Source organism: Sus scrofa, chromosome 3 (assembly GCF_054392235.1).
Source record: "Sus scrofa isolate SSC_HxYL_T2T_F1_AM1 chromosome 3, Sscrofa_HxYL_maternal_Yorkshire_Landrace_v2.0, whole genome shotgun sequence".
Taxonomy (NCBI): Eukaryota; Metazoa; Chordata; class Mammalia; order Artiodactyla; family Suidae; genus Sus; species Sus scrofa.
The window spans coordinates 66,179,205-66,203,443 of record NC_139385.1 but is presented as its reverse complement, the minus strand read 5'-3'; the positions used below and the strand labels follow the sequence as shown (position 1 = coordinate 66,203,443).

General features: G+C 44.0%; 1 protein-coding gene across 18 annotated transcripts in view; it reads right to left on the bottom strand.

Moving 5' to 3' along the window:
• AFF3 (ALF transcription elongation factor 3) overlaps positions 1-24,239 on the bottom strand; it is a 594,300-nt gene that overhangs the window by 435,648 nt on the left and 134,413 nt on the right. For 9 of the 18 annotated variants that reach the window (XM_021088190.2, XM_085018576.1, XM_021088191.2 and 6 more), the window contains 3 exons: positions 20,376-20,496; positions 18,222-18,531; positions 17,707-18,092 (listed from right to left, as the gene is read on the bottom strand). In XM_021088190.2, coding sequence (XP_020943849.1) covers positions 17,707-18,092; positions 18,222-18,531; positions 20,376-20,496 — 817 coding nt within the window. Of the gene's footprint in view, positions 1-17,706; positions 18,532-20,375; positions 20,497-23,029; positions 23,105-24,239 lie in introns of all 18 variants that reach the window. The other 9 variants (XM_021088183.2, XM_021088187.2, XM_021088188.2 and 6 more) reach the window with 2 other exon arrangements.

Here is a 24,239-nt window from a genome sequence, read left to right as displayed (position 1 = left end):
GAGACGTCGCAAGATTTATGTTCTCCTCAGAGGGGAACAAAACCCTTGAGTCTGATGAAATACTGTTGTACCACAATGTGAATGCACCTAACACGAATGAACCTCCGAATGGTAGACGTAAGGTTTATGCTACGAGTTTGACCACAATTTTCAAAATGTTTAAACGGCTTACGAAATTAAATTATATTAAACAATTTACATTGGTCCATGAAATGTTCTTTCTCTATCCTGCAGGGAATAGGGAACGTGCCAAGATTTTGAGCTGGGGAAGAAAGAGGTGAAACCAGATCTTCAGGGTGACTGATTAATCAGAGAACACTGTTCCGGGTTTGTCACAGCGAAGCTGACCAGATGAATGTTCAAAAGCCGGACAAGCTAGTATCAAAGGAAAGTGGTTAAGCAGGAAGGCAGCACTAGGATGTGGAAGAATATTAGAGACTTTTGAAAAGAGAAACCAACAATAAAAAAGAAGAAGCCAAGATGATTCCGAGACATCAAGTTCCTTTAAGAATATGGTGCATGTTGCAGTTCCTGGCATGGTGCGGTGGAAAGGAATCCAGCTAGTATCCATGAGGATGCGGGTTTGATCCCTGGCCTCACTCAGTGGGTCGGGCATCCAGCGTTGCTATGGTGTGGACTGGCAGCTGTAGCTCCAAATCAACCCTTGGCCTGGGAACGTCCATATGCCTCAGGTGCAGCCCTAAAAAGCAAAATAATAATAATAATAATAATATGATGTGTGTTGCTACGTCACTCAGTATTTAAACCACTGTAATGAAAATCCCCAGGAGGCATTTGGTTAAAGGAGACAACAGCTTGAATGCTGTTTACCCACCAAAGCCCCAAAGATGCCAGCCTGCGATACACGCCAGAAACTCAAAGCAGCACCTCAAATGAACCCGCCTCACCACAGCCTTCCCATAGCCAGGTGAGCCATCGCTTTCTCTCCTGGAGAGATCACCCTGCTCACCTGCCCCTATGCATGCTCCACTTGAGGTGTCCCTGGGGAAGAGAGGAATTAACAGAAAAGAAATCATCATTTCACTTCCAATTTGATGGAACTAAAGAAACTGCTAGAGTCTCTTCTCCAACTCTGCTTACCCCAGGAAACAGAATTGAACTGAGAAAAAGTAAACCCTTTCCAGACTTTCTGCCTTTAGGCAATCTGATAATTGTTGATCTTCCAATTTTGGATCTTAGTTCTGCAGACAACTCAGAAACTCTTTAGTTCGGATCTGTACAGAAGGTCAGCTGGTGTTTCCAGATCAATCCCTGCAGTGTTCCATTTGCTAAAACTGCGGATTAAATTAATCTCTGCTGTTCAACATTCTCATGGCCTGCAGGTCTCTCATTCCAACACTTAGGCTGGGAGGAAAAAGCTGAGTCAGAGGGTCATTATAATTTTGCTGGAGAATCTTACCATGGAGTGCGGTATCAAAAAAAAATTAAAAATTCAAGTTTTTAATTAAAACCTTCACAACCTTATCTCAAAATGTTTCAGCCTTTGCAGATAAGATGGCATTTTTCCACTGAAAAGAAGCATAGCCAATGTCCAGGAGGAAAAGTAGTACTTGAAAAAGAAAAAACGTTCTCTTTTCCCCAATGGAATGTACATATTTAGACTATCTTACCTATCTCTATTCTTTAAAGTTTAAGCTTAAATGTTTATTTTTCATTTTAGAAGTAGGCATATTTTAATTTCTAATCTAAGGATACTGTGGCTTACTAAATACTTTATTTTACTTTTTTACTTCTACAAGCTACTTAATCTGTGAGATATAGCTCAGGGAAAACATGAAGTCTTAAAACCTGTTGGTATAAAGATAAGCAGTTTATTTAATATCTAATTAAATGTGGTCACCAGAGAAATCACAGCTTATGAAACTTTATTGGAAAAAGATTAATCCATTTCAAGCTGAACCCAAATGTCATAAGAGAACTCATGAATTTAGACAGGAATCCATTTACCATCCAAAGAAATTTTCATAGTTACTAAGAAGAACCTATATTACTGGCTCAATTTATATTTGCTTCAATCAAATTTATATACTTTGTAGCTATCATTGTTTTCAGGGACAATTATCATACATAATGATACAATAGGGAGCCTTCATTTGTCAAAAATTTCTATAATGTTCAAAAACACTTTATGAATTTATAGACTTATTCTTTCAGAAATTAAAAAGATTGCACCGACTGTGCCATCTGAATTCAAAAACAACACTTCAACAAAAAACTACTGAATACCTATTAGACGTTGGACTCAAGCATTGGGGAAACGAGAATGGGTAAAATAATTCCTTCCTTAGAAGGACTCATGGAAAACATGACAGATAAACCTTTAAACAAGCAACCACTGATATAAAGTAATAACTACTATACAGCAGAGGCTGCTTGTTTTTCTCCAGTATCTACTCATGTCTTCTTCTGTAATGATAAAAATTTTATCTGGACACATGTTCACCCAGCATAAAGACTGGATGCTTCTCTCAGCCTTCTTTGAAGCTCAGAGAGCCACGTGACTAATTCTAGCTGATAGGATATAAAAGAAAGTAGTTTGTGCTCCTTCCACGCTGAACATTTAAAGGACAGGATATGTCTTCCCCTCCCCCTTTCCTGGGCTGGAAAGGAACACAGACCATCTCAGATCATGTGGATAAGCCTAACTGGTCACAGAGCAACAGGATAAATGGGGCCTGAGTCCACAATAGGATGTACAGAGCAGAACCAGCATACCATCTCAGGCTTCAAGTGAAAGAAAAATAAACGTGCGCTTTTAAGCCATTTTTTTTGGCATCCATCACATGAAGGAGCCTTGTGCTCTAATGAATTTATAATAAAGATGCTTCTTTTACTGAGGATTGTGTTACTGGAAAATGCCCATGAAAAGGAAGAACTAAAACTTAATAGTATAAGTGAAGGAGAGTTGATTTGTAACTTTTTCACAAAAAAAAAAACCCTGAATTATGACAACAAATTAATCTTATAATTAATAAGACAGACATAAGAATTATTTAAATTCTTACAAAAGGATGACAAGTAATTACTATGGGGCCTTTTTCTTTTTTGTATAATCATGTGATATAACTAATGAAAAAAATCAGAGACAGGAAGGAAGACACCCTAAACTGAATCACTGACACAGAGAAAAGGCTTAGAAAAATAATAGTGAGTGCAGGTGAAAGAAATATAGACCAAAACATTTAGAAAGGAACTAATAGATCTGAAAGAAAGACCAGTATGACTGAATAGAAGGATAATTCAATTAAAAGGCAAATGAAAACAAATATGTGCAAAAAAAAAGTGCAAACAATACAAAAAAATTCCCTGACCTAGAAGAATGAACTAATCTTGAAAGACTAAAAGAGCACTCCATGTTTCAAGAAGCTCAATACTGAAACATTTTTTCATTAACCTGCAGAATTTTAAAGAAGTAATTCTTCAGGTATTTAAGCTGAAAGAGCAAAACATCTACAAGAAGTAAAAGGGAAGGCATATTAGATGAATATATATCAAAGTTCCAGAGAGATTCCATGTTTGATGAATTCATAGAAAGTAAAAGAGGTAAAGAAAGAAAGAATCTGATCTGGAAAAAGCCCATCATACATTTGCTGTTTTGTTTTTTGGTTTTTTTTTTCTCCAGATGGTGGTGTTTGAGTTGGTTTTTAAATTTCATGGCTCTTAAATGTCCACTGACAGAGGAATGGATAAAGAAGATGTGGTACATACACACAGTGGAATATTACTCAGCCATAAAAAATGAATTAATGCCATTTTCAGCAACATGAATGGACCTAGAGATGATCATACTAAGTGAAACCAGACAGTTACAAAAAACATATGATATCACTTATATGCTGAATCTTTAAGAAAGGATACAAATGACCTTATTTGCAGAATAGAAACAGACTCACAGCCTTTGAAAAACTTAGAGTTACCAGAGTTCCTCTCCTGGCTCAGTGTTAATGAACCCAATTAGTATCCATGAGGATTCAGGTTTGATCTCTGGCCTTGCTCATGGGTTAAGGATCTGGCTGGCGTTGCTGTGGTGTAGGTCACAGATTCAGCTTGGATGCCATGTTGCTGTGGCTGTGGTGGAGGCTGGCAGCAACAGCTCTGATTTGACCCCTAGCCTGAGAACTTCCAAATGCTGTGGATGTGGCCCGAAAAAGAAAAAGAAAGAAAGAAAGAAAGAAAGGAAGGAAGGAAGGAAGGAAGGAAGGAAGGAAGGAAAAAAAGAAAAACTTACAGTTACCAAAGGCACAGCTGAGGAGGAGGGGTGGACTGGGGCTTTGGGACTGGCACATGCACAATGAGGTCTATGGAATGACTGGCCTGCAGGGACCTACTGTACAGCACAGAAAACTCTACCCAATGTTCTGTGATAATCTGTGTGGGAAAAGAATCTGAAAGAGAATGGATGTGCATACATGGATAACTGAATCACTTTTTTGTAGAGCAGAAATAACCACAACACTGTAAATCAACTATACTTTAATAAAACTTTAAAAAAGGAAAATAAATAAATAAATCCTGCCCCTCGTTTTACTCCATGAAACAGACTCATACACATTTTTAAAATTTTCATTGTTCTTCATTATTTAAATTATTTAAATGAGCATGGGTGCAGCCCTGAAAAGCAAAAAAACTAAAAAAAATAAGTAAATGAGCATGTAACATCTTAATAAAAATCAGTAATCAAACAGGAAAATATCAGAATAAGATGGAAAAACAAATATACCAATACAGAAACAATGCTTAATTATAGGTGGTGACTTTCTAACTTCCAAAAATTACTGTTACATTTTATAAGAGGAACTGGCCTTGAACAAGGAATATGGCAGGCAAACCAGGAAAGGATAACACGCCAAGCAGAAACAAAGATAGAAAAGTGTGAAGAAAATGACGTGCTTAGGATTCAGCATGGGCTCTGATGAGAAGCTGGAGATGAACCCTCAGTCAGAGTACATGCTATGCTTCATTCTAGCCTTTATTTCTGTCCCTGAGTCACCAAACATCCTTCAAACAAATTACAGGAGGTTTGTCTCTATGTATCAGGTGCAGAAATTCAATGTCCAGGTGTCAGGGACAAAACAGTTCAGTCCTAGATCTAAGAGAATCCTATTCTAGATGTTGGCACAAAGGTGAAAGGGAAGAGAACCCTGCCCTCGAGATGCTTGTAAGATACTTGTGAGATCAGATGGACATGAAGAACAGTAAACACTAATAAAAATATGCCATGATATAGCACACACTGGCATGATAGACATTGAGAAGAAAGGAACCTCTTCACTGGTTGAAGCCGACTATCAGAATAGTAGGACTTAATGGGAGGTCTTCATTAAGAAGAGGATGGAGCATTTTGATTTAAGAGTTCCAGTTTCACAAGAAATTGTGTCAAAGGATCCCCACCTACAGCTACATCACAATTCCATAAAGATGGACAATTTATCTTTTTATCGCTGAAATTATAAGGAAAAGATATACTAATTAATCAGTTATATTGGAATTCGACTCTTTGAAAAAATAAGTAAAGTCTTACCGCAGAGCAAAATTAATTCCAGAGAGGTAACTATTCATCTAGTTCTTTTACGGTTTCATGTGATAGATTTTAACTCTTCCAGGTATTTATGGAAATAGCCTTTTAAACCGTAATTAAAAAGGAAGAGATCACAGGAAGAAAGATACAAAATTCAATTTCTCTAAACAAAGCTAATCAAAACCTGAAAAAATTATTATAACCTATTTAGGGAAAGTGCTTATAACACATTTCAAAGAACTCTTTCTTTACGAGAAAAAAATAAATAAACAGAAAAAATAGGTAAAGGACATGAACAGAAAATGCATGGAAAATTATATATGATGAGTTTTTATTCATTCTGGAATTACAAATTAAAGGTCTAAGAATTTTTTCTTCGAAAGTATCATATCGACACAAAAACACAAAACTAAAAACAGCTTAAATGCCCAGCAAAAGAATTATGTAGACAAAGGCACCTCCACAGGATAAAACCACTGAAGTCTCCCAACTTCAGATGCAAAAAAACAGGCACTGAAGGTTGCCAAAGATTGTTCAATGACATGGTAGAGTGGTTATGGGATGCAAGAAAAATGAATGGGTTAATGATATAGAACAGCAATCATTCCAAATCTACAAAGAAGGTGGCAGTGTGAGAAAAGACCAGAAGGATCTAGACCAACATGTTAATTATTATTAATTAATTGATTAGTGATTACTTCCAGGTTGTAGGATTACAGATCATTTTTTTTCTCCTTTATGTGCTTAGGGTCATCCAAATTGTTTACAATGAAGCCATACTACTTGCAAAATCTTTGCTGACCTGTGGAGCTAAACTTCTGGAAAGAGCTGTCTATATGGAATATTTTGAATTTCTCTGCTCAATTGTCTACTCAACCCAAACAGGCTTGGGCCCCAAAACCTCTCCCCCAGGGAGTGAGTAACTTCCATGTTACAAAATCCAACATCAGCCCAATCAACACTAGTGGTCATTCCCTTCCCTCTTGACACCCTTCTTCTTTGTGGTGTTTGGACACCACACTCTGGTTTTCTCTACAGATCCCTTCTTCTCCATCTCCCCTTCAGGCTCCTTCTTCTCATTAACTTGTTGGCCTAAGATTGCACTGGGGCCCAGCCCTCTTCCTCATCCAGGCTCCAAGTGTCAGACACCATGTGCCTGTGGGAAATTCCCAAATCTCCATCTCCAACCCAGATACAGATTTCCTTCTCTACCAGACTCCAATTTTTGTGTCTACCTAGTCCCTCCACTTGGATGTCTAGCAGACACCTCAAACTCCATAAGCGCAATCAACTCCCATTCTCGCCCCCACGCCCTGCTTCCTACATAGCTTTTCCCATCTCAGTGAAGAGCAGCTTCCTTTCAGAGGATCAGGTGGAAAGCTGACCTCAGTTCCCCTCTCTGTCTGTCATCCAACAGACAGTCAGAAAACGCCACCGGCTCTCCTTGAAAACAGACCCGGAATCCGACCATCTTGTCATTGTCCTTGCTACCCCCCTGGCCCTAAGCACTAGCATCTTTCCCCAGATCAGGGTGGGACTCTCCCAACTGAGCTCCTGCTTCAACCCCCACCCCCGGCCCCTCTACTGCCTGCCCCCAGCTACGGTCTATGCTCAGTGCAACAGCCAGGTGGATCCAGACCCTCCAGGCTCCCCACTCTCACTCCCAGTAAAGCCACAGTCCTTCCTGTGGCCGAGAGGGCGGGCTTCCTTGCCTGCACCCCTCCTCCCTGCCCACTCCACTCTGCACACACCTTGCCGGTATTCCCCAGGGCAGGGGCCTGTCTCCAGTCCCCAGGGCCTCAGCCAGAGCTTCCCCCTCCAAGGACCCGACACCTTCTTCCAGGCATCTTCCCTGCAAACTCCCTCACCTTCTTCTGGCCCAAATCTCACTCTTTCAATGAGGGTTTCCCTGCCACCCTCCCTAACACTGTGATGCAACCCCATGGCCCCCGGTGCTCTGCTGTGACTTTTCCTTTTTCCCTAATACTTAAAAAATTTTTTTTCCTTTGGGGCTGCACCCCCAGGGTACGGGACAAATCAGAGCTACAGCTGCCAGCCTACACCACAGCCACAGCAACACAGGATTAGAGTTGCGTCTATGACCTACACCACAGCTCACGGCAACGCCGAATCCTTAACCCACTGAGTGAGGGCAGGGATCAAACCTGCATCCTCATGGATGCTAGTCAGGTTCATTTCCACTGAGCCATGAATGGGAACTCCCTTTTCCCCTCATACTTATCATCACATCTAAAAAGCTAAAGAGGAGTGATTTAGATAGGCAGTGATGAAGCACAGAAGGTTCCTCTGGAAACTCCCACTTCAATGTACCTTAGTGAAAAGGGTGGCATGACCCTGAGCGAGGTCCCGTCCAGGGGGACTCAGTGAGGACCTAACCTACAGGAGGTGCCAGTAAAAAACTGACAGAACTGAAATAGCCATTTGAAATCCCAGTGAGCACAATTAAAGCTGAGCAGCATGAGACACACAGAGGCAGATTTTCAGGGCAACATGAGAAGGGGGAGGGCAGGGAAGATGGCCCAGGGGTTGTGAGTTCCCTTTTGGCTATGGGGCTGGGACGCAGGATAAGCCACTACAGGGCTGTCCCCAAGGGGACCTTCCATCACCCATGCTTTCAGTGATATTTTCAAGATGTCCAAGTATTACAATGAAGGGGCTGCTAAATAGCTGGATGTGTACATTTTTGTATTTTCCACTGTTCATCCTTGTGTCACACACGTAAAGCTATGTATTAAAGGCAGACCATGGACCCAAAAACCGAGTCTATAAAACGGGAAAGAAACAGAGCTCTGGGCAACTCTGTGGATAGACTGTGTGAACATCGGGAACAGCAAGCCACCACTGGTGACTGGCTCAGGAGTTGTGACAGAGAAGGACCACAAAAGCACAGAATGTCACATGGGGGAAGAGGGCCTTGGGACATGTTGGGAATCAGTGCCCACAGGAACCCAGGGGGCCTCTCAGAACTCTGAGGATGTGAAGTTCCTTCAAGACCCTGAAAACTTAATTCACAGGGCAGAAAGGCTGCAAACGCAGGCTCAGGCTCATCTCTCCAGCCCTCACCCCATTAGCCCTGGGGCGGTGGGGGGGGCATATCCTTTATCTTTTCACTACAGCTCACACAACGTGGCTGGAAAACAGACACAACACACACACACTCACACACACACACAAACACCTGCAGGCCCCACGCACACCCAGAGCTCTGTGGTCTGTTTCCCTTGGGCGGTGTTGACATCCATCAGAAAATATGGTACCCATTTCTCTTGGCAACAGCAGCTATAAATCACTCGTTGGGAGTGTCTACCTCCTCCCTTCTCGTGCAAAGTTCAGCAGAAATTTACTGAGGCCGCAACGAGAGGAGGTCCATGGCTGGCAGGGAGTGGCTCCCTTTACCTACATCCCTAAATTAATTGACTAATTCAACAAAAATCTACTGAGCACACACTATGCTCCTGGTGCAGGCAGTGACGCTCCAGTAAACAAAGCTGTCAAGCCAAACAAAAAGCCTCGCCCTCATCAGGCGCTCCTGACACTCAACCACCTGCCCTCTGTCCCGAGTTCCGAGCTCTCTAACCAGAGTGGGACTGAGCACATTTCAAGGTAAATGTGAAGTCACCAGAGCTACTAGAAATTAGTCTAATAATTATGAGTTGTTACTATGAATGTGGATATTTAGAGGGCTTACTCCACACCCGCCCACTATTGTAAGCACTGTACACAAATTAACTACTGAACAGTCATAAAAACACTATCAACTGGCACTGCTATACTGAATTGTGATCCTTACGGTTTTAAATTTTAGATAGAAACTGGATCTTTTTCATAATGATTTTTCTTTTTTCTACTATAGTTGGTTTCCAGTGTTCTGTCAATTTTCTACTGTACAGCAAAGTGACTCAAACTTTTTCTCACAATATCATGGTCCATCACACATGACTAGATAAAGTTCCTAGTGCTATACTGCCGGATCTCATTGCTTACCCACTCCAAATGCAATAGTTTGCATCTATTAACCCCAAGCTCCCAGTCCATCCCAATCCCCTCCCCCTCCCCCTTGGCAACCACAAGTCTATTGTCTAAGTCCAGATGTTTGTTTTCTATGGAAAGGTTCATTTGTACCATATATTAGATTCCAGACATAAGTGATATCATCTGGTATTTATCTTTCTCTTTCTGACTTATTTCACTTAGTATGATCATCTCTAGTTCCATCCATGTCACTGCAAATGGCATTATTTTGTTCTTTTTTATGGCTGAGTAGTATTCCATTGTGTATATAAACCGCATCTGCTTAATCCATTCATCTGTTGATGGACATTTAGATTGTTTCCATGCCCATGTCTTTTTTCTAATTCTTTTTCTATTTTGTTTTGGGGGATTTCTTTTTCATTTATTAAGGAAATGGGGTCTTTACAAAGGAAATCAAATTAAAACAAGATCATCAGGGTGGATTCTGATTCAAGAGAACTGATGACCTTATAAAAAGGAGAGCTGGGACAGACACACATAGAGGAAGGACGATGTGAAAACAGGGGTGAAGATGATCTCCTACAGTCCAGGAAGAGCCACCTGGACCGGGTCCTCACTCCTGACCCTCAAAGGAAGCCAACTCTGCTGACACCCTGATTTCAGGCTTCTAGCTTCCAGAATGGTGAGACAATTCATTCCTATTGTTTTAAGCCCACCAGTGTGTGAAAGCACCTGATGCTCCCGAAGCCCGACTTTGGGTCTGAACAGAAACCTGCCAAGTCCAGGGGTGGTGGGCAGCCTGCTGGTCCCAGTGGGCAGCCCCGGCGTAAACAGCAGGACACTGCACTCTCACAAAGGGACCGCTTATCTGAGTGAGTCCATCCCTCAGCACAATCACACATGCTATTTAACACTCTCTGCCTTCAAAGAGATCTATGCCAGTGAGTTGCTCTAAATACTTGCTACCTAAACATTTTAACTTTCCCCCCACCCCTCAGTCCGGGTTTTGCTGATTTTGTATTTCATTTAACTGGAAATAGAGCTCAGGTACAATGTGCTCCACTGCACGTAGCTCAGAGAAGCTGGACACACCAAAGGAGTGAAATTCCACCACCAAAGTGGCAACAGGCTCTCAGGAGGGGGCTAAGCATTAAATAAGGGACACTCGTTTTACTGAGGCTTTGCTGTTTTAATCCGGGATAATCTCGGTCTTCTCGAGCGAAGGGACTTTTAACAAATAAACACAAAGGCACTTGCAGAATTTCATTCTCCTTTCTCCTCCCCCCTCCTGTCTTGGGGCTTCTATGGCTCAAGTGCACATACGCATACGCACACATACAACAACCTCCAATAATATCCTCATTTTTATAGTGTTTGCTTTTGTTATTTCAGGGGCATTTTAAATAAGAATAATGAAACCAATCTTTTTCGAAAGCTTACTATAGTATCAGTGCTAAGCATATCACATACTTTATCTCACCTACTCTTCCCACCAGTAACTCTGCCGAGCATTTATTACCATCCTCTCCACTTCACAAAGAAGGAAATGGGGGCGGTTAAACCACAGACTCCTGGCCATGTGGCTAACAAGTGGCAGAACCAGGATTCAAACCTAGTCCTTGCCGGTGTCCAGAGCCACAGCCACCCCATGGTGCCCTGCTCCTAACCTGAGTATTTGAAAGCATGCCTGGGATTTCTGATCAAGAGAATTGAAACACAGGAGCAACCTAAATGTCCATCAGCAGAGGAACGGATAAAGAAGATGTGATGCATATATACAAAGGAATACCACTCAGCCATAAAAAGAATGAAATCATGCCACTAGCAGCAACCTGGATGGACCTAGAGATGATCACAGTAAGTAAAGTAAGTCAGACAGAGAAAGACAAATGTCCTGTGAGATCACTAACAGGTGGAATTTAATTTTAAAATGATACGAAAGAACATATTCACAAAACAGAAACAGACTCAAAGATTTCGAAACCAAACGTATGGTTTTCCTCTGGGAAATGATGCAAGGAGGGATAAATTGGGAAGGTGGGCTTGGCACATACACACAACAACATACAAAATTGATGAGTGACAAGGACCTACCATCTAGCACAGGGAAATCTGCTCAATACTCTGTGATAGCCTATATGGGGAAAGAATCTGAAAAAGAACGTGTGTGTGTGTTTATACATTCAACTGATTTCACTTTGCTGTATACCTGAAACTAATACAACCCTGTAAGTCAACTATACTCTAATAAAGTTTATAAAATTAGAAAAAAAGGAGGATGTTCCCTTCGTGGCGCAGCAGAAATGAATCCGACTAGGAACCATGAGGATGCAGGTTTGATCCCTGGCCTCGCTCAGGAGGTTAAGGATCCAGCATTGCCGTGAGCTGTGGTGTAGGTCGCAGATATGGCTCAGATCTGGCATTGCTGTGGCTGTGGCGAAGGCTGGCAGCAACAGCTCCAATTAGACCCCTAGCCTGGGAACTTCCATATGCTGTGTCTGTGGCTCTGAAAAGACAAAAAAAGAAAAAACAGAAAGAATGAACCACAAAGGAGAAAGGGCAGGGGAGATGCTGGATCCCACATCTTTTCAACTGACTTGAGACTCACAGGCTTAGGGCACCCCTTGAGCCCCAGGTCTGGAGTAACACCCGCAGGTTGCAGTTGAGGGGAAAAGAGCCCTGTCACCTGTCCAGATGCTTTCCGGGACAGGAAGCTTTATGAGAACTGAGAAAATACACAAGGGACGTAAAGCGGGACTTGCCAACAGCCTCTGTCCAGGGCCTGGGAGCAGTTTCCCACCCTACAGCCAGAAGACTCGACTTTTATAATGTGAATCCAAAGGAGCCAGAGGGGGAGGGGCAGGAAAGGATACCTGCCCCTCCTTACAACAGGGCAGGTTTTAATACACTTTCTCCAAGTTTTTCAATAAAATCTTATAGAAACTAAAGTTATTTTTAAGTGACTGAGCACTTTGCCTTTTAGGGTCCCACTGGCTGAACATAATAGCACCCCGAAATATGGAAATGTTTCCACTGCCAGCCTTCTATCTGATTTTCAGGATGACCCCTCTCTAAGACGGAAAACAAGGGCTTTCCTCTTGCATCCAAGATCAAAGCTGTGGGTCTTCTAAGTCCATGTGGTGCCAGTTCTCCGCGTTCTTGCTGAGAGCACAGAGGATGTGTATCAGGTGAAGAGGAAGAAGCACAGAGCCTGAGCATCTGTGTCACTGCTAGGTCAACCTGCCCTGCAGGACATGGCCTCTGTCTGCCACGGGTGAAAGAGGACCAAAGACAGGGTGATGAGAAGGATGAGACCAGAGCAGACCATGAACCCCAGGCTGACCACACACCCTCATGCCATCAGCGAGCCACCAGAGAGCATTCTTTGATCTGAAAACATTAAACATCTTGAAGGCATTAAGAAATTTTGCCTGGCATGACTACGTAACGTGCATGCCACTTTGTGGATGCCATTTCCCTCCACAGACAGGTACTGACTTTAATTTGGAAGAAATTCATTTTCGTACAAGGGTAACCAAGAGTGACAGGATATACAGAGCCTACATCATTTATCTTCTGTGAACTTAAACGACAACAAAAAAATCAGTTAATTGATTTTCTAGTAAAGCTATTATATGAAATCACAGTGTTTTATCTTTCTGCGCTTGATCGTGGTATAAATGGTGATTTTAAAATGCCCGTCATGAAAAGGCTATGATTCATCGATACATCTTAAACTACTGAATGACTTCTTTTAACCAAGAGAAATCCAATCAACCAAAAGGGATCACTGGGTACTGGGGGAAGAATTACCAACCAGGAAGAAAACTCCTAACATGCAGTCTATGAGTTGATCTTCCAATCTGGATGCCTCTTTCCCTGGTACTGAGTGAGTCAGTGACAGACAGCAGCCACTGGTCTCCTTCCTCCCCCAGCTTAGCAAATGCTTCTTTTCCCAGCTCTTCAAGCCCTCTGCAAGAGCAGTTTAAGTCATCGCCATTGATTACACGAATAGCAAACAGAAACTAAAACGTGTATGTTTCAGAATGCCACCGCAGCAGCTGTAACATGGCAAACAAACTGATTTCATAGTCCGAGCCCCATGTTTTGTCCCCATGGCACTGTACAGTGGGCTTTTTTACAGCACTGCCCAATTTTCCCCTTGCCAGTAGCACCTAGTGTACACATATGTATATTTTAATCCTACTGACTTTGAGACTAACATAAAGCATTCTTTCCCAGTCTAAAATTATCATTTTAAGTAATTTTGTATCATTTTTCAAATAGCACTTTCTTATTCCATGAGCCAAAGACAGACACTGGGAAGCTCATGATGCCTCTGAGGCCCCTAACGTTAGAGGGGCCCTAACGATGTGTTTTTATAAATGTTTCTGTAAACATTTTCGGTGCAAAATATTTCCTCTATTTTTTTTCCTAAAGAAGATCCCCATGACAGTATCAATTTTAGGTCCCACAATCTGCATCTGCCCTTTAGGTTAACAGTGAATTTCATGTTATATGGTAAGGGCAAAATATTAATTGTGCGCATCCATCGAACAAAAAATAATTCGCTTCTACTGGAAATAAGAAGAGTTCCTGTTGTGACTCCGCAGGTTAAGTACCTGACTAGGATCCATGACGATGCAGGTTCAATCCCTGGCATCGTTCAGTGGGTTAAGGATCCAGTGTTGCTGTGGCTGTAGCCTTGGCTGTCAGCTCCTGATCCGATTTGACCCCTAGCCTGGGAAACTTCTGTATGCCTAAAAAGAAAAAAAAAAAGAAAAAAAAAGGAGAAAAAAAATCCTGGAAATAAGATTCTAGAACGTTCTAGAATGCCTGCTTCAGTCATTCTTTAAGGCCCCTCTGTCCCACCTAATAGCAATCACCCTTCCAAGCGGCACCCCAGGGAAGGCTCACTTAATGAGGGGTGGCATCAAGAATGAAAGACTCAGCTCTAACAACAGAAATATGTTTTTCATTAAACACAAAACTGAGCTGGGAAAAGCCAGCCAAGGGGCAGGTGTATCAGTTAAGGAATTCCCTTGAGGTCTTTAGCTTCTACATCAAATTGCACTAAATTTCTCTACACTAATTACCTAGTACTGAAGACTAAAGAATGATAACAAATAATTCGCCTTGGCAGCAGATAGAGTACAGATGTCGGAAAGAATGAAGAATTTACGAAGTGTAAAATGAGACAAAAGAGATTCACAAATGCTCGATTTTTTAAAATAGCCTTCTCCTGTGATAAGGACTTCAAAGGTGAGGGAATTTTCCTAAGGCTCGAAGCCCAATTTTAAATTTTGTTTGGACTGTGAGAAACTGTAAATTAAAAGCTAAGTGCTGGTGTCTAATTTATTCATGTAAATTTCTTACAGGCAGAGATTACATCTTAGATTCTTTTTTAAATTCTCATACCACATCATACCTAGCCATTGATTTGATTTTCTTAGGAGGACTGTCCCTACACAGAGCCATACGGCTATATTTTCACTCTCCTTACCTCCATGTCATTTTTACTGAATGCTCCTTTTTGCCTCCCAAATTCTTCACACTGTCTTAAGTCTTGCTCTATAGCTAACATCTTGAAAAAGAGTAGTCAAGTAACACGAGTTCCCCTCAGGTCATCTCCTCTGGAAATTTCCCCTAAAAATTCCCTATCTCCATGACAATCAAGGTCCATACTATGGAAAGGATATTTTCATACAGGTGGTATCTTTGCTGTTTTTGGTTTTTTTTTTTAAATATATATGTATATGCATTAACTTTTTTAAATGGTTTGCCACATTGTTTTATCCCCTCCAAAAAAAATAAAAGCCAATCTTCCTTCAAAAGTAATGTCTGGTTAGTTGATAAAATTCTTCAGTTTCCATTATGATTATGCCTTTATAGAAATGTCCTGTGAATATTGAACAATATATCTGCCAGAGCAAATTTCTTCATCTCACGGAGTGTAAATAAACAAACCAACAAACCAAACCCTTTGAGTTTGAAGGATAGGAGATGGTGCTTTCCAACTTACAGGTCCCATCTTCATGCAGCCCACTGGGAAAGAGCTGTGTTCTTATTATAATAGTAAACTGATTGACCACACAAGAGTTACAAGACTCAAATTACCATTATGTCTATAATGCGAAAAGCTTTTTGCTAAAATAAGGACTGTATATTCTCCTCTACCGAGAAAAAAACCACCACCACAGCCATCATCAACAATAACAAAGACAGCCATTAGAACTTTGTTCTACAAACAACACTTCTTCTTACCTCTTTTCTAGCAGTGTGTGACTGGCCTCTTTGAAGTGCACCTTACAGACCATTAGGCAGGGTCAGGGTCATTACTCATGGGGAAATGAAACATTTCCTGTCTAAAGGCTCTCCCTTCTCTCAGAAAGATTCTCTGGACCTCAGGCCTCTCCCTCCTTCTGTGACTCCCCGCCAGCACCAGCCCAGTGTCAGTCCCTTTCTGAGATCCTGGTAGGGACTCCTGGGAAGGTGCGCAGGATCAATGACATCCCCCTAAGCCTGCTGAAAACTGCAGAGTTATCTCCAAGAGGCTGCCCTGGTTATCAAACACCAGCTTTCCACTGGGAGCCTTAACAACTCCCTGGGTTTCAGAGTAAAAAAAAGTGTGACCTCAGAAACGTGACGTTTCTTCAATATATAAAAATCATTTTAACAAGGAAGCGACGGGGATTTGAATGATAAAGGGATTCCTGAAGGATACAGTCACGTCTGTTTGAGGAGAAGCCAGGCTTTATTGGCCGCTACGGGCCATCTGACGATGACAGTGAAAATCAGAGCTTGATGAGTTCCGTTTTGTCAGAGGTTATCTAGGTGTGTTTCCTACAAACTTTTAAAAATGTAAATGCTTGCAGAAGTTACATTTTGTGTCTATTAATTCCTAACAAACACTTTGGGATCTGTCATAAATGAATAATCAAAAGAAGTCACTGGTATACATGTCACTGAACATCCTTATTAGAACATGTGTCAACCTCTCAAGACAGTAAATGTGTCTCCTCTCGGGGTAACAGTGACGTCCCAGTTGGTGGGACACAGATGAGAATTCAGAAAGGGGTAAAGCTCTGCCTCATCACGCATGCAACAAGCAATGTCAAATCATGTGTTTCATTCAGTATTCGATCAAATTAAGATACAAAGAATTTTCTGGCCCCACTGTTATTCCATCTTTTAAACAGACTATGTTGAAAAGAAAGCAACAACTGAACGGTTCCTAAGTATAATGTCCTAGAACTCGTGTTGTGTTTTAGTTGGTATGCCAGATTGTGGCAGAACAAAAAAAAAAAGTGCAGTCTTAGTTCTTCTTCATGGGCTCTTGACAAGTGTCATCAATCTGGAACCAGCATCGGGTATGCTTTTCCAAAACAAAACCTTATTTTCCATCCAGACTTACTGTTCATGTGACTAGCCACGGCCTCTTTGTCACCTCCGTGATTATGATTTACTTGTTCTGAAGTCTAACATTCCACTCATCCATCCTACAATTGTGTAATAACTGCACAACGCAAAATGCAAACCTGAAGAATCTGACCTAAAAGATCGCACTCTCTTCATATAACCTAAGATTATCTTCATAGGACAAGGAAAGCTGTTACTTGATTAACATCCATGAACCCGGATCTCAACTTCTGAAAGATGACTGGGCCACCGATACATGTAAAGAATTACCACAGTCAACACTGAATCATTTAACATTTACTTTCAAAATCGTGATGATGCCTACCTTGTGAAGTTTTGAAGCTGACAAAAATGATGAATTTCTGAACTCCTTTACATAGAAATTAACCTCTCCTACATACTAAAAGCTTTGAAGTACTGTTTGTCTAATAAATAACATCTCTGTCAACACTGGCTTGTCCACACACACACACACACACACAAACACAATCCCTTTGAAGGGAGCGTTCCTTTCTGAACTACCCAAGACACACAACTGCATCTGTTGGTACTTAAACCACTCTGATTATCCTCAGTTTGAGATTTTAAGAAACCATGATTGATGTGTACATCCTCCTGTATTGACAGCTACAAAGCCCACCGCATGAAATCTGTCACACGTGGAAATAAAGGAGAATGGGAACCAAGGGGACAGTGGTCAGCGAGTCTCCAGGGACTGCTCAAATGCATGGAAGCGCTGCTGTGCCCAGACTTACCTCTCCTTGCTTGGGGATGCCAAACTTGGAAAGTTTGCCCTTGGCTCTGGCGGACTCTGGCTTGGCAGCGGGGCCGCCCCTGTACGATGTGCAGTGCACGCTGGCTTCTGTGGACGACTTGAGCTTTGGAGACTCGTCAGGAGCCTGGTCTTGGCCATCCATTGGCCGCACGTAGGCAGTTGGCTTCTGCTGGACCAGGCTGGGCTTCGAAGCCAGGGATGGAGGAAAGTTCTGGACACAGTGGCCACCACTGCTGTGCTTGGCTGTCATGGCAGGCGGCCTGTCCTGGGTCTGAAGACCTACTTCGACATTGCAGACTTGTTTGGTCCGTGGCTGCTGTCTGCCAACCCCATCTCCGAGCAAGGTCCTGAGAGAGCCCTGTGGTGCTGAGTTAGAAGAAGAAGACAAAAGGACAGATGAGGACGAGGGGCTCAGCACGTGGGGCATAGGGTTGTTATTGTGGCTCTCTGGGTGAGCAGATCTGCTCAAATCAAGTGACCAGCATTCCTGCTCACCTGCTCTCTGCTGACCATCGGACGGCGGGTGGCCAGCCTTCTGCCAGCCCATGGCGCCCCGCTTACTCTGCTGCCCAGGGACAGCTGCTGGTGTGGAGGTGGTGCTGCCAACAGATGCAGGCTGGGTCTGGGCTCTCGGATCTGCCACGAAATGCTCATCAATCTTGTTCACAGGAGCCTGAGGAACCCCAGGTTTGGGGACACCAACCAGATGACTCTGGTTAGATCTATCTGTTAAAAAGTCCTTCATTTCATCGTAATTGCCTAAAGTGTTCTGGATGCGGCTGGAGAGCTCATCCCCCTTGTTAGTCTGGAGAAAGGAAAGCAGAACTTAGAGTCTCGTTAGAGTCGATGGAAATAGGGATTGATGGAGGGAGGGGGACCTGTATCTGCATTTGTTGGCACTTAAATTTTTTTTTTTTTTTTGGTTTTTGGGGTCACACCTGTGGCATATGGAAGTTCCCAGTCTAGGGGTCAAATCAGAGCTGTAGCCACCGGCCTACGCCACAGCCACAGCAACACAGGATCCTTAACCCACTGAGTTAGACCAGGGATCCAATCCCCACCCTCATGGATACTAGTTAAGTTCACTACCACTGAGCCGCAATGGGAACTCCAAAAAAACTCTCATTATAAACAATTTGACATTTTAGAAAAGCATTATGGATGGGTATGTCCCCTTGCAGTGAAAGTTACAAAACCCACCACAGGAAACCACCTGGAACTACTCAGAGTCACTGGTTGCCATGGGCAGAAGAAGAGCTGAGACATTAAATCACAGTCGTCATCATCTTGCAAGACTTCTGTCCACGCTCTGTACCTCACTAGGACTGGACCACTGTCAGCAGCCTCAGAGCATGTGGACCAGCCATCCAGCCCTGGTGCTGCTTGGTACCTGCCACAGTGAAGTGACCACCACAACTTCACAAATCAGTCTGGATTAAGTCTTTCCAGGACTAGATTTTTTTTTTTTCATCCCATGGTAAGCTTTCCTTGAAAATTCAGATATGGCTTAAGTTGTTTTGCTTCCAATTTCTAAATATACAACTATTCTTGTCAGAAACCCAGAGGGACAGGCAAAAGAAACCAGAGCGAAGCCTGAAATTAGCATGAGGAGTTCCCATCAAGGCTCAGCAGTTAACGAACCCAACTAGCATCCATGAGGATGTGGGTTCAATCCCTGGCCTTGCTCAGTGGGTTAAGGATCCAGCGCTGCTGTCAGCTGTGGTGTAGGTTGCAGATGTGGCTCGGATCTCAAGTTGCTGTGGTATAGGCCGGTGGCTACAGCTCCAAGTGGACCCCTAGCCTGGGAACCTCTGTATATCGCTGGTGTGGCCCTAAAAAGACAAAAAAAAAAAAAAAAGGAAAGAAAGAAAAAGAAAAGAGCATTAGACTCAATCTGCAGGGAGCCCCCAGCTTGAATTGCCCACAGATCCAGCGGCCTGAGATATGAGTCAAATCTAGGAAGATACTTCACTTTGGAAGAGAGGTTACATTTCTGGCCTCTGGTATAAATGAGAAATGATTGAACAGTCTGTTTCTTATTTGCCTATCAAGTACCCTGTTCCTGGCATGATCTGTGTGGGACAAATATGTAACTCAACCTCTGTTTCATGTTTGTTTCCTAATAGCTTGGGAAACATAATTGGAGTTCCCGTTGTGGCTTAGGGGGTTAAGGGCCTGAAACTGTCTCTGTGAGGATGTGGGTTCAATCCCTGGTCTCGCTCAGTGGGTCAAGATCCAGCATTGGTGCAAGCTGTGGCGTAGGTAGCAGTTGCGGCTCAGATCTAGTATTGCCCTGCCTGTGGCATGAAGCTCTGATTCGACCCCTGGCCTGGGAATTTCTGTATGCTACAGGTGTGGCCATAAAAAGAAAAAAGAAAACAGAACAAATGGTGTTGACTTTGAAAATCGATGCAGAGATGAAATCCATTATTGATCAAAAGTCACAGCATGCAGATCTCAAGATTAAACAAAAGGTGTATTTTACTGAGGGGCTAGCTGTAAAGCCCTGTGAAGCAGACACCAAGATTTGCGGAGAAGACCCCATTCCTGGGGGCTGAGCTGACTCAAGTTTCTTTGGCTGACCTGGCTGCCATCACATGGGATTAGAGGAGGCTCGAGGGGTGGAGATAACAAGTGAAAGACATCTACCTTGTAGGGTTCGCTGAAGAGGGAGTAGCTCGAATTAAACGTGCTGTCATCCTGTTGTGTTTCCTGATTTCTTCTCTCTCGTTCTTTCCTCCGTAACACATTTCTATCTGGTTCGTAGACACTGCATCAGGGGGTGGGAGCAGGGGAGAGAACAGCGACACGTGAAAGAATTAAAGGTACTGCCCAAGATAACATGCACCTGCGTGCAGAAGTCTGGCTCACGGGCAAATGATGACAATGGGAGCAGGGATTAGACGAAAGCCAGTCTCCTCAAAAAAGCAGGTCAGCTTGGGTGTCTGATAATTCCACTTCAGGAGGAAAAACACCCTCAGGACAAGTTTCAACCAGTACCAGGCCTCTTCACTGATGGGTCGAAGAGGAAATACCTCGGCAACTTTGACAAAGGACCGAAAGTCACCTTAAAGCAGCCGGTAATTACAGCGATGTGTAAACAGAAATTATGGGTGTATTTCCTCTTACGGCACAGCCCCGGCTGTCATATGGGAATGCGCCTGCTCTTCGCTGTCTCCAGTTCCTTTTCTTCGCCGGGCTGTGTTTCTGCCGTGATCCCTTCATTAACTAGGTCCCCACAGAGCTGTTACAGCTCCACGCTGCAGCGGTTTTCACCGTTACCAGCCTCCTTCTGATCTCCGCTAATCAGTCAAGTCGTCAAACTCCTACCAAGCCCATCCTTCCTTCTGAACTATTTGACACCATGCTTCTTCACTATGAAAAATGCGCAAAAAGGAAGGGGTGCAGGCAACACGGGGAGAGGGCGGAACCTGAATGACGGTGCAGCATCAAGGACCTCGGCCTTTTTGTGGAAGAAAATGAATATCTATTCTCCCAAGACATAATTATGAAGTGGCCAGGAAATGGATAACTAGAAGGACGAAGGGGAAAAAATAGTGTTTCTTCCTCCTAATAAGAAGAAAATCAAAGGGTTCATGCAACCAATAATCAGGAAGTGACCCCTTTACTGATGGAAGGGAAGGGACTTGCTTCTCCAGCTCAGAAAATAGAGAAATCTGGCCCTGGTATAGACAGCAGGACTACCACCATGCATGCTAAGGACCTGCTGTGTCCCTCCAAATGAGTGCTGGGTACGCTTCCTAACAGAAGCATCCAGTTTAAGCAACCCTGTCATCACCTTGCTTAGAGAGCGCTGGGGCTAGAGGACGGATACTGGAGCTGGGAGCCGGGACCACCCCCTACTGACTGCGGTCCTGCCATGACCGGTGATGTGATGACGGAAATGTCTAGCAGCGTCTCTGAACCCCGGCACCTCCATGATAAAACAGTGTCTTTGTGGCACAGTCATAAGGTTTAAATGTGAAGGAGATCTACCAAAGGGCTTTGGGACAGCTTTAGGTGACAAAAATCCAATGTACTGCAGGGGGTGGGAGGGGTGGACTGGGGGTTTGGGATTGGCATATACACACTGAGATACATGGAATGACTGGTCAGGCATAGAGGAGTCTACCCAGTATCTGTGATAGTCTACGTGGGAAAAGAATTCGAAAGAGAATGGATGTGTGTATGTGTCTGACTGAATCACTCGACTGTACAGCAGAAATTATCACAACCTTGTAAATCAACTACACTTCAATAAAACCTAAAATAATTGCACCTAAAAAATCCACTGCACTGCTGTTAAATGTTGTTAACAATGAGAGGATCTGCAGGTTGAGAGAAACCTATAAAAATAGTGAGGTTTGGGTCTTTTTGTTTTTTAGCTAAATTGCTATCTTGAGTAAAAGAGCCTATTTTCTTTCATGTTGCTGGAGAGGATGCAAATAAAAGGATCATAAAATAGATACTGCTTATCTTCTGAATATACTTTAAATTCACTGTCTAAGGGGTGATGCTGAATATGCTTCTGGCAAGACTTTGAGAGCACCTAAGGCATTTCATTTAAATTTCAGATCAGGGAGTGTTAAAATACCCAGAACATGTAGCCTATTAGCATTTTAATTCAGCCTTAGGACATTACCCAAAGTTATTAGATTTGGGAGTCCAAACAGTGACCTTCACGTAAAGGGCAGCTGCGGGCCCAGTCTTCCCAAAGGAGAGGCTCCCAGCTCCAGCCCCACAGTCACTGAGAACTCTCCAGGGTGGCTGTGGTGACAGTGACCGATATCAGGAAGGCACAAGATGGGAGGGACCCTCATTCACAGACCCCAGTGTAGCTACAAAGGGGCGGGCACGATAGTCCCGCCCTTCTTGCAGATAGCTGCAACATGAAACCCTGGTCTTCAAGAACATTCCATGGATTTCAAGCAGAGACTGCTCTGAGGAGACCCAACTCATGCTGTGGAGGGGCAGGAAGTGGGCTGGTGCCAAGAGACACGCTGGAGGTTTACTGTGACCTGGCGAACTTTTGGACCCACATCGGCATCTGCAATCAAAAAAAATAGGCTGGCCCTGCATGCAATGTACTTCTTGTCTCCGGGGCCTAGAGCCATGTGTGAGGCACCTACTGTGTGCAGCTCCATGCACAGAGACTCCCCACAAACATGCTTGCTATCAAGCCAGCCCCATACGCAAGACCGGTGTGATGCACGGAGCAGCCTGATGGAACACGGAGCAGGCAGGTGGGCATTTAGGATGGTTTCGGGCTTCGGAGAAGGCCCCCGTCCCCCCCCACGTAATACCTCCTGCATCTGCTGGCTGACGACTGAAACTCCACAACTAGAGAGTCATTCCTCTGGCTTAAGACGTCTTCACCCCTGTAAGAAACGCAGACACCACAAGGAGGGAAAACACTTGAAACCTGAGCAGCCCTCGGTACCCTCCTGTGCAGACCTCTGTCAGCTTTCGTCCCAAAGGTCAAGGGGAAGGGGCACAGAGGCAGCAGGACGCATGAGGAGAAGGGGAGGAAGCCCACGGAGGTGGGCGAGGCAGACACATTTAGAAACCCTGCCTGTCGTGCACCGTGACTTTGATGCTTCAGACAAAGGCGTCAGGAGACAAGCCCGCCTCAGTGACGCAGCCGCCAGACTCACTGCATTTCCAGGCTCAGGGGGTGAGGGCCCCTTCCGAGTACCAAGAAGATAGAGGTGAGGGAGAAACACTCCCCGTGACCTGGACCTGCCTCATTTCCCAACTGTTCTAAGCTGGAGGAGAACTGAAAGCACTCCGGGAAGCAGGCAGGTGCAGGCTTAAGTTCTCAAATGGGGTTCTAGGGGCCTGAACACCCTTGGGACCAAGCACACACAAGTTACTATCAGAAATGCACCGGCCACCTCCTGTGGGACCACCAGGATATGTGCGTGCTTCACAACACCATCCGATAAAACCAGAGCAGGGCCAAGGAAGCCTGGAACGAGACGCCAGGCTTCCTGGAGGCCTGCCCCTGGGATTCTCGGCTCCTTCCTCAGAAGGCAGCCCTGTAGCTGCCACTGAGCACCAGCCCCTCCTAAGAGGAACCCAACCACTCCTTACCTCGACTAGAACTACCCACCCCCACACCCACCCCACGGGTTACGTCCAGCCGAGGAAGCTAAAATGCCACCTGCTTAAAGCAAATGTCACTGTAAGAGAAAGTCTGCACTTGCCACGGCTCATCGCTCCCAAGCTTCTGAACTTTTCTCTCTTCTACCAGCACTCAGCGCTCTGACTCATGAAGGCAGTACCTTCTCGACAGCCAGCCCACCGGTCATTCCAGAGGAGGTCTGTGCAGGTCCCCACCAACCCCGAGAGCACCCTTCTCCAGAGGTCTCACAGGAAGACCTTCCCTGCTGTGCCATTCCCACAATACGAGGGTCATGCCATTTGCTTTCGAAGCAAAGGAACCGTCCCCCTGACATGCAGAAGGGTCCGCCTCCCCGGGGACGCCATGCAAAAGTCCAATTCCTTGCACAC